Raw genomic sequence first — 11,961 nt, 5'->3', positions numbered from 1 at the left:
TTATAACCGTTTGTAATCCTGGAAATGGTTTGGAATAATCTTATTTATATTGAAAGTGTATAGCAGCATTCCAAGATTTTTAGATGAGTTTTTTTTTTTTTTTTAATTCCGGTTTTCTTTTTTTTTTAATGCACAAAAAAAATTCAATTTATTTTGTGAATCGAATTAATCATCTTCATAAAAATTGCTACTGAGCTGTTTCCAATCTTCATTAGCCCATCAGGTGATTCTTTTTCATTTCACAATCATTGCGCAGGAATTGTTTCAGCATTTTATAAGTTGAAATATTTTTTTTAGTTGCACTAAGAAATATATTAATGTTTATTTCATTTCGAAAAATTTTTATTTATCAAATGTATACGAATTTGTACCACACATATATTTCCGCTGTAAAGTGCTTTTTATGAAGAACCATCAAGTCAAATTATCTTAAAGTTTGGTTTAAAATGCATTGTTTCCAAATCGATTGAAAATCAAAACATGACTCAGAACTTCAGCTGTAGTCACAAAAATCATATATAAAATTTGATATACGTAAGGGCAAACACTTGTTGGATTTGATTACAAATTTGGCAAGTCCTACAGTATAGATATTGAACCTGTGTACTAAATTTTATCCATCTAGCTCTCTTTAGTTATAGTGTTAAACTCTTTAGTTATTGTGGTAACTTATATTCGAACAATAATATATATATATATATATATAAGGCTTCCTTTGAATTTAATTTGGTCAAAATTTCTGTCATTCGTCTAACTCAAAGCGTTTTTCAGTCATCTCTGTCACAGACAGAAAAAATACCTTAAACGTATTTTTCGAGCTCATGGAAGTCTGAAACACGGACATTAGTCAAAATCTAGAATTCAAATTTTTGAATATTTCAATATTTTCTATAAAATAATAATAAATGGTTAAAATCTCTTGTTTTTCAACAATTTTATTTTATAACTAAAATAACGACTCTTGAAACACTAATAATAAATGATTGCAGCTTTTTTTTTATTATAGTGCCTTTCAGCAAGCCAAAAATAAAAAAGCTTTTAATTTTAAAAAGATATAGATTGTATTTTTAAAAATTCTTATTTCATAATATAAGTTGCTATATTGTGACTCGTTAAGTATTATTTTGGTAAATGTAATTTTAAAAATGACTGTGTCGAGGGAATCCTTTTTGTCCATTTCACTTAAACGGGAAATGATATAAATTAACCTTACTGAAGAGTTGTAATAAAAGAAGCATAAAATTTCACCGCATTTATTCAAAGTCACAATCTGGAATAAACTGGTTATTTATTCCTGGAAAAATAATTTGTAACCAAACCCATCAAAGACTATAAATATTCATTGTATTCTGTATTTAAAAGCATGGCTGCTTATGCGACTCGATGTTTTTATACACAACGGAGCTCTCATCTCATTTGGTTTATACCTGAATAAGATTATGTTTCGAAAACAGAAGAATTATTGGATTATCTTCGCATCTGGAGGAGGAGGGCAATGCGATCACGTGACTACTAATACTTACGTTTTTTGTTTCTATAGAGTTATCCAGAATGCGTCGTTTTTTGAAGATTGAAAAATTCTAATAACTGACATATTCATAAAATTCTGACTGATTACTTCAAGCTATATATTAGGGCGAAAGTTTTTGCTTTCCTCGGATTGTAAAAAATGGTGAGCAGCAAATTCAATATACATTGCCAAGAATGTTTTGCAAAATTTGTTTAATATCAATAACAAAATACTAATTTTCTTTTGCGCTTGACTATTTGAATCTATTATCTTATATACTAGCCGCCTTTGGCGACCAGCCGGTTAGCCAATCTTAATGTTCGTTAAAATTTTAATAATTAAATATTTTATGCAATTCCTACTTTAATAGTTTCTTCATCAAAATATTTTAAAACTTCAAATTTTGATAGTCATATAATTTACTCATAATATTATAAAGGAATTCAGTCATAACGTAATATGTATCTCTCTCATTTTCTGTTACCCCTCGTAGAATTTATGCTTTAAGTTAAAGTGTAAATAATTAATCTTCAATTAATATAATACTATTTTTTACTGAAACAAAGCTTTTTTTTTATAATCTGATTACTGAAAATAGAGTCACTCAGCGTTTAAACTTTATGGGCACTAAAGAATATCTTTTTTAATTTATGTAATATCTCAAGAATTTGTCAACAAAATTTTCTCAGATTCATCATGAACAGATCGATTCATTAAAATTGTTTAATTTTAAATGCATCAAACAATAAGAAAATAAAACGAATCGTTTAAAATAATCGGTTGAAAACAAGTTTAAAAAAACTACTTAAAAAACGATGTACTTAAAACTATAAGCATATACAAAAAATATATAACTAACATAAATACAATTTAATTACAAAAGCATGCAACTAACCTAAAAATAATTTAAATCAAGAATCATCCGTTGATAATATTGTCAACAATCAGAACACAATGCGCATGCATGAATTTTCAACGCCAGTTACGGTAACAGAAATACGTGAATTTTTCTACGCCAGTTGGGGTAACGCTATGCAGATTAGAAATTTTTAATTTCCTTTATTCTGTGTTATTTTAATTCAAAAGTACTTCAGAATGAATCTGAAAGATTGATTAATTAACAATGTTTAATTTTAAATGCATAAAGCATGAAGAAAATAAACAGAATCGTTTGAAATAATCGGCCGAAAAATGTTAACCCTAGCCTCATTACTGTAGGGGAAAAAAAACCTGAAGCCTTACTCATTTGACGGTGGGGAAAATAGAAGATTTTTTGGCGGGAAAGTTAATTTTTAATTAATAATTAAAAATCTAATTAAAAATTCAAAAAAAGGAACCCCAGGTGCACATTCCCGACCTCCAAGGTATACATGTACCAAATTTGGTAGCTGTAGGTCAAACGGTCTGGCCTGTAGTGCGCTCGCTCACACACACACACACACACACACACACACACACACACACACACATTGAGATTTATATAAATATAGATAAGATATATAATTTCATGATCAATATTATAGCAATTCCAGGTTTGATAAATTTTGATTCCTCGAATTTTCAACTTATAGAAGTTTCAATGTGAAACTTAAATTCTGAATATCCAATAAATTAGGGCAGACAGCAACAACGACTGTACTTGCAAGGCTTTGAAGAAGGATTCACGTATTATGTTATTAGTTTTAGCAATTCAGCTGAGATGTATCAAAAATAGGATAGCATTAACTTACGGAACATAGAATCTGAAACTTTTTACTTGGCCAAAGAAAAAGGAATAAATCGTAAAAGGTGTAAAATGTTATTGCACCCTTCAGGCCATTTCTGAATAAAGTGGTTTAAAAAATCATTAGATTCTGTGTGATGTTCCAAGTTAAATCTGATTTATTTTTCTCAACGTTAGTTTTAATATGGATCTTTTTCACAACGAAACTCTTGCTGTATAAATTTTCTTAAAGCATTTTTAAATCAGCAAATATTCAGAAGTATTTCTCGCAATTCCAAAGGCTATAAAATCCATTATATAAAAAACATGCTCTTGGTTGAAAATGGTTCAAGAAGGACTTCTTGTTCGACAATTTCAATTCATTATCAAATACAGCTAATCTTAATGTGTATATATTAAATTTAAAGAAACAGAATCATCAAAATTTATACATAATGAATGCTGTACACGTTAGTGTATTATGTAATGTGTAATTATTTTTATCGATAAATACTATAACAATTAGTTCAGTATCGATTTTTAAATGCAATGTAATAATTTTTTAATTTTTTTTTTAGCTTCTTTAATGCAGTGCTTTATTAACTTAAAAATCTAATAGTAAATTTATTGTAACTTATATTTTTTAAACATTCATAACATTCATTTACATAATGTTAGGTCATGCATGTGAATATGTTTTTACAGGCATTTTTCCTCACTTATAAGCATGAGGCCTGTAGTGCTCTCTCTCTCACACACACACACACACACACACACACACACACACACACACACACACACACACACACACACACAGTTATTCTCCATAAAGAATAATCAAGATTTGTGTGGCAAGTCATTGTTGCGACAATTATGAAACATGAAAGTCTTTAACGCGTGACAGACCAGGTGATTTAAGGTTCTTTCTTCTATTAAAAGATTAGCCTTGCGCGAAGGATTTATCGAACTGTGAAATCCCTTTTTGCTTATTATCCAAGAAATTTACATTAAAATTTAGTTTTTCCTGTTTTATATGCTCACCTATCATACCTAGGTTCAGAATATTATGTTTGTACGTTCATTTCAATTACGTTCTCGAAAAGACATTGAAAGAAAATTGTATTGAAAATAGTTAATTATAAATTAGCTATTCGACTTCATATTTCTAGAAGTAGCTGAAACGGCAAAATAATTTTAATTTATCATTGACTGGACATTCCCTGTAAGTATGTAGAATTAAAGATTGATAGGAAACTGCAAATTAAAATGAAATCTCCAAAGTAGAGAAAATACTGTATAATTCAAGCAAGAATTTGGAAAAAAATCCTTTAAATCCTACAGCAATTTAGTTGTTATGTGACTGCTATCTCTACGGAATATTCAACAGTCTAAGAATTATTTATTATTGCAATAAATTATTTTAAAGCTTAAGGGTTATTTCATATCTGGAAAAAAATTATAAGTATAGAAAAAGGAATCGTGTAATTTATTTCAAGAAAATTCTAGAGCATGCACATTACATTAATAACGATGTTACAAGCACCTACGAATTTTATTTTTTTTTGTTTCGGGAAAAATTTATTAAATTTAATAGTATACAATCTTTATTTCAAAGTGTTTTTCAAATGAATGACAAAACAGAAGAATATATGAAAATTTAAATAAAAGATGCTTTAAATATAGTATTTAACACCATTAAACTAAAAATAGATAGTAAGCTTCCAGTTTTTATTCATCTTCTGGTATGATTAAAATAGCTTACCATAAAGATTCAATACATTTGTTTTTTAATACTTATTTTATAATGCAATGATGTTATAAATTTTGAAATTATTTAGATATGGTAAAAGAAAAAAAAATGTTTCTTTAAAAATTTGAATTTTCTGCTTAACTCTCTCCTTTATTTCTCCCTGTGCCATATATTTCTTCTAATAATGCTAATTTAATAATGTCGTTATTTTCAAAAACTTAAATTACTTAAACTTAATTTTACTCTCAAACAAAAATTCTTTTTTCTAATTTTCAGGAATTGAAAAAAGAAATTAATGGAAAATGGAAAAACTCAAGAATGTAAAAAATGCTACAAAATAAATTTCTCTTATTAGTGCTTATCAGATTTTTCAAGTATAATCTTAAAATGTAGAAAAAAAATAAAAATTCAATTGCCAAAATTTAAAATATAGCTACAAAATTACTATCACAGTACTAAAAAAAATAAAGTACCAAAATAAATCTGTAATTTTGAGGAAATAGAAGTAGATAAAGATTTAGTTTGAAGCAAATGTACAAGAAATATTTAAAGATTAAAATGAACCATACTTCTTATACCTTTTATGTTAATTTCAAAATCATAAAAATAGCATAGCAACAATTTTTTGCTATAAAAGTTATATTCCAGAAATTCCGAAAAACAAAGCAAAATAAACTAATTTCTGTTAAAAAATATCAATAAAAAATATAAACTATTGAATTATTAATTATGGCTACATGTTATGGATGTTACAAAAATTTCTATAATATTGACACCATTGATTTTGGTTATTATACAAAATACTTCTGCACAGTGTTTTAATTTTTCAGATTCACCCGACTGCAAAAGATAATAATGAGATTAAGATAAATTACACATAAGTATTCAGGAAGATTTATATTCATATATCCATATATTATTAAAAAGTGAAAAATATTCGTAAATCTGAACATTTAATTTGCTTAAAAACTGAACGGGTCAAGATTTAAAATACGAACCAACGGGAGAAAAAAACTTTCACTTATCTTAAAGAATTGGTACGATTGTATTTTAAAAAAACATTGTTCCTCTTGTACCGTATGAAGCGATATGTTTACAATGTCAGGTAGAATAACACCTGTCAATGATGAATGACTTTCAGTATTAGATAATATATGATAAATAAACCGGAATTATTACTTATTGGCTTTTCTAACTTTTAATAGAAACAGCCTGATATTTGACACCAAATGTCAATCAAAATCCTTGAACAACACTAGAAGAATACGAGTCTACGTTTTTTTCTCTTCGTTATTTTTCATTCCCACAAGTATTGCGAAACATTTTGTGACAGATTATCACGTCTTAAGAGCAATGTCAATATTAAAGACCGGCCCATTCCGCATCCTGCTGTGGAGTCGCATCAATAAGTCAGTAGCTTATCAATGATCTTAGACAAATGATATGACACCAAGTAGCCTATAATATTGACAAGACGGCACAGGCCACTCCAGAATTATCCTTATCTTACTTTGCGGCGTGAATCGCACGCTGATAAATCCGAGCAAGAGTAATCCAGATCATTTTGTGTTTCAGACAGTGATAGGTAACGTTGTCTACTCAGCATCCAGACTTCTAACGATTGCCTACAATGGCTACTTTTCCAGTAATTCTTTCATTTCTATCCCTGTTGGCTATTGGGTTTGGCTTGCCTACGGGCTGCCCTTACACAGATGATCTTTCTCCATGCTCTTGCAAGCGCCTGCCTTTCGGTCTTCAAGTGGTCTGCGCAAATTTCAACTCCAGCCACCACCTGATTAAAGCTTTTCGAATTCTGAAAGACTACCAAGTGCACACCGTTCTTTTGCACGCCCTCCATATTCCGGAGTTCCTACCTAGTGACCTGTTTGATGGTCTGAAAATAAAAGAAATGAGAGTTGAAAAGTCGAATTTGCGATTTTCTCAGCCGGCCTTCAAGGGGCTGGATGCCTCCCTGTATGTTCTAAATGTGGCAGAACAGTCCCACATTAAAAGCAGAGATCGTTTCTCCTTAGCAAAATTGACGAGGTTGCACGAGCTATATGTACAGTCCAATAATGTGGAAAAGGTAGAGGACACCTGGCTGAACGAGAAAGTGCCAAATGTTGAAAAGCTAGTATTAGATTCCAATGATATATCTGATATGGAAGAACATGCTTTCGCCAATTTGGCTTCATTGAAAGTGATATCTTTGGCTGACAATCGAATAAAGAGAATTTCGAGATCAATGTTTCCGAAACCAGCTACACACTTGATGAGAATAGATTTAAGGTAAAATGATTGCTTTCTACATAAAAGTAATTTAAATTTTTGAATATTTTTATAAAAATTTGCAATAAAAGCTATTTGTGTTTAGTTTTTTCATATATTTATGCATTAGATTTCAGTTTTAATTTTGATAAAAAAAAATCTTCTATTGTATCAAGAATTCAATTGTGGAGTCAGTATTTTAAAAAATTAAAGCAAGATACAGATTTTAACCTAAATTTTTAAAGTAATTTTCAAAATAAATACTTTTAAATGTCAATTAGCTATAAAAGAATTATATAATAAATTTGTTTTCAATAGTCCATGTTCATTAATCTACTTTTAAATCAACCTTTTTTGTTGATGCTATATTTAAGATATAAGAATATTCTTTCATTCCAACGCATTATTTTTATATAATTTTAGAATTTGTCACAGGATTTTTATGTGTTTATACTTTGTATTTCAGTTACAACGAAATCTCATCTTTGCCTGGAAATTTCTTCGAAGATATGCCTAGTTTAACAGAAATCATACTTTCCGGAAACGAGCTGAAAACGATAGAGCAAAAGACATGGGAACCAGTTTGGGAAAGGTTGACTAAAATACTGCTTTTCGGTATGTACATTTCAATTCATATGTGTAAATAATTGTCTTCTTTCAAATACATCCTGAATTTTTATATAAAAAATCCATTCGCCTCCAAATTGTTTTTTTTTATATTCACACTTATAAAATTGAATATCTGGACATTCACCTTTTAATTTTTTTGTAACAGTCACAATACCAATTGTATTAGTTGTTCTTCCTGAAAATCCTTTAATGCTATAACTATGATATAGTTGGAGTTCTTATATAATTTTGTGAATTGAATATTTTAATCCTAAAACGCTTTCTCCTCGATTTTAGTCACATGACTGATCATTAATCGGAACTGTTAATGGTATATTGTGAATTAATTTCAAAATGATTTAATAATCAATTTTATTTTCATTCTTTTCACTTCTATTTCGAAAAATATTTTATTCTCTTTTTATTAAAAAAATAAATACATTACTTCAAATGTTAAGACCTATTTATAATAATTGTAAAAGTCATTCAGCAATAAAGAATTATCTATGATTTTTCATTTTGTTTGATTATTATGACACCAATAACATAATAAAAAAATTAAATTTACCGAGTTTTTCATTAATAATTTTGTATAAAAGTAATATTGAATTTTTGAATTATACCAATAAAATGTCATTTGTTTTTAAATTTACAAACAATAACTTAAGTGAATTAATTCCTTAAAAATGGCTTTTTTTTATTCATACTGATTCAAATTGTTAAAATAACAAAACAGCAATTCCCTCAGACTCCAATTGAATAATTCTGAAGAAATAAGATATCTGAAGGAAGCGTTAGTATAATATTAGATAAATTTAAATGAAACCATAGCAAATAAAAATTTCTAGGATTATAGTTCATTGCTTCTAGAACACATAGTCGTTCGACCGACTGTAACTGTCTTAAAATTTGACTGAAGACAAGTTCAGTTATGCATTCGAATTTATTTCTTTGATCTCCTCATTTCGAATTTATTTTCTTTGATCTACCAAACAGTAGGAATAAAATGTGAACGAAAAAAGAAATTTAATTAAATTAACGAAAAGAAAAGTAAATATCTAACTAGAAGTCAATAATATTAATAAATATGTTTTCTTTTATATATACAATATAAAATAATATGTTGCAAGTAAAACAATAATAATGGCTTAGAAATGTTTGTTTCCGGTATTTGTCTTCTCTAAAATACAGTCTTCCCCATTTTTGCAAACAAACTAATGAAAATTTAATTTTTTTTTTCTTCTTCTGTAGAGCAAAATAATTATTATCCCGGCTCAATAGCATCAAATATTTTTTTTTTTTTTTTTAACAAAAGCAGGTGAAAATTAAATATTTTTAACTACATTATATATAAAGGACGCTTCAAGGACAAACATTAAAAAAATCGTTTTATTCGTTTTGGTTTTTGGTTTTGGTTATATTAACGTCCCGTTTGAAGCAACACTAGGGCTATTTTGGGACGGACCTCGTCATTTTGAACCGCGGTCAGATGACGAGGACGACACCTGAGCTGGCACCCCCCTCTCCACACCACACCACACCAGCGGGAGGACGTTTGGTCATGACGGATTTAACGTGCAACAGACCCCCTTACACGACGGTTCTTCGGTGTAATCGGGTCTCGAACCTGAAACCCTCCAGTTCCAAAAGCCGAGACCTTACCACCAGGCCACCGCGGCCCTAATCGTTTTATTAATAAAGGGGCGTGGGAAAAGATCAGACTTTGTATCAGATAATGATAAGGCACATCATGAATATGTAGAAAAGTTTTATCTCAAACATCTGTACAGCTGCAGAACATATTTGAACAGTTCTTTTATTAATTAGTATTTGTTAAAATGTTAACAGCAAAGAAAAAAGAAGAATCCATATGATAACCTCTTTTAATTGATAATATTCGATGGAACATGATACTAATACACAAACTGTTAAGATTAGGAAATTTTTTAAGATGAGGGAAATTGTTTAGCAAGATTGTCCTTGGTGACAACAATTAGTGACTATTAAATTAAATAAAGTGTAATTTCCTGTTCCACATAATTTTAACTAAGCAGTTTATTTGTAGTACGACTAGATTATGCTAATAATCAAACTGCTGGATTGAGGACACAATCAATCGCATTAGTTCCTTCCTTTATTAAGGAGAAGTCTCTAGTATTTATGCAATACAAGCACTCATACACTGTGAAATATAAATCTCATTTCTTTAGTTTCTAAATTTCCGTAATATGTGATCTAGAATTAGAAGCGTAATTTAACGTAATTTTCAGTATAGAGTTTTCAAATGTTAAAATTTAATCAGATTCTATTTTTTATATTTTGAATTATGAATTTTAGAGCCATTCATTCAGTGTACTGATAAATAATAAACAATACTGAAAAATAATTCCAGACTCTTTAATTATAAAAAAAATAATTAAAAATTGCATACAGTTAATAGACAGAATTACTAATTTCTTTATTGAGTAATATTTTAATTCTTTTATTTCAAATAACGTTAGAAAATCAAATCATTTCAAAATATATAACCGTTTTTAGTCTGCTTACTTTGGATAAGAAGCTAAAAATTTTATTTTAGCTTTTGTTTTATTCTTAGCGCAGTAAAGAAAATTTTATTGCTCTGTGTTACGAAGATTCAAATTTTATCCAACCGAATATCTGTTTAAAGTTAAAATTCAGTACATTCGACTCTCATCTATTTAAATTAAATATCTAACATCTATGTACAATTTCTATACTGAAAACTTATCCCAAAATTCAGGAGATATGATTATCGTGTAGTCAGTTTTGAAAACCTTTCATAATACTAAAATATAAGGAATAAAATTATCTTTCATTTCACAAATACATTTCAAATAAGCAACTTTAATATTTTGCACTTTCGTAATTAATAGTTATCTTAATTCCTCTTATTATCTCTTTCCAGATAATCAAATCGAATGTGGTGAAAACCTTACGTGGATGAAAAGAACCCGAAGGCCTCAAATTATTGAAGGAAACTGCGCTGCTCCCAAAAATATGATTGGTCATCCCATAACTGATGTTTACAAAACATAGACAGCGTGAGTTTTCGGCCGTCACTGTATGATGTATCACTATCATTTTCTAGGACTTATCATTTGAGATGCAGTAAAAGAATGTGTATATAGACTGAATTATTATTTTTTCATTCTGTTTTACTTGTTCGTCCTATTTAATGTACAGTTCAAGTTGTAAATTAATACTTTTTCTGTCGTGAACTTGGTTTTATAGCTCCAAAGATCCTGATATTATTTTTAGTTACGAAGTAGAACGAGCGTGTGAAACACGCAATTGTATTTATTTTTTAAAAATAAAATATTATAAATTTCAAATGACTTTTTTTTATAAATGATGTGCATACCAAATTTAAAAATATCACTCAGATTAATGTAACAGGTGAAATTTTGTTTCTGTTCAAAATACATGGGTAGCTTGTTCATTATTAGAAATTTTAAGATATTTTTAAAACTTAAAAATATTTTTAAAAACATATTTACTTAAGAAAATATTTCACTATGCAAATGAATTTATAAACAAATTTATAAGGATATTTTCAAAAACACGTGTATTATTAAATTGAATCTTAACCAATTTAATTATTTTCAATTTTTACTTTGTAATTTATAATTATAAATATTAGGGAATCTCGAAATAATTCTTTCTTATTTCCATCATCATGCAACAGTCTTCACACGAAAATCAAAAGACAGTTAATGATCAACTGATAAATAAGTTCTAAAAATATTTAAATAGTGTATTGCTGTTGAGAACTTACAGTGCAAGATTTCAGAATTTAACCATATTACAAATTGAGTGAAACATTTCATGCTTAAAATAGGGAGCAGGTTAAATAAAAATGTGTAAAAAGGAGAAATTTAATCATTTAAAATTATTTTAAGGAGAACTTAATGTTATTTAACAGAAATAGCATATAAAAACTTTTTCTGTAGTTTTGAGCAATTTTTTTCTAACCTCAATGCATGAAATGAAAAAGAATTATCATTGACGAATATAAATTAATGATATTTTAAATTAAAAAATTAAACTATTTAAGTTTCTTGAAATGAAATAAAATATTAAAACTTAGCATTCCTATTTTGT

The 11,961-nt window shown here is 28.2% G+C and overlaps 1 protein-coding gene across 1 annotated transcript; it reads left to right on the top strand.

The window, feature by feature from the left end:
• Positions 1–6,465: 6,465 nt before the first annotated feature.
• On the top strand, positions 6,466–11,192 carry LOC129968631 (leucine-rich repeat transmembrane protein FLRT2-like). Its single transcript, XM_056082726.1, has 3 exons — positions 6,466–7,251; positions 7,697–7,845; positions 10,766–11,192. Exons 1-3 carry the CDS (start codon positions 6,593–6,595, stop codon positions 10,894–10,896), a joined length of 939 nt encoding a protein of 312 aa, XP_055938701.1. The 5' UTR covers positions 6,466–6,592; the 3' UTR covers positions 10,897–11,192.
• Positions 11,193–11,961: the final 769 nt, after the last annotated feature.

The sequence above is a fragment of the Argiope bruennichi genome, chromosome 5, assembly GCF_947563725.1.
Source record: "Argiope bruennichi chromosome 5, qqArgBrue1.1, whole genome shotgun sequence".
In the NCBI taxonomy this organism is placed as follows: domain Eukaryota; kingdom Metazoa; phylum Arthropoda; class Arachnida; order Araneae; family Araneidae; genus Argiope; species Argiope bruennichi.
This window is presented reverse-complemented; position numbering and strand designations above follow the sequence as displayed.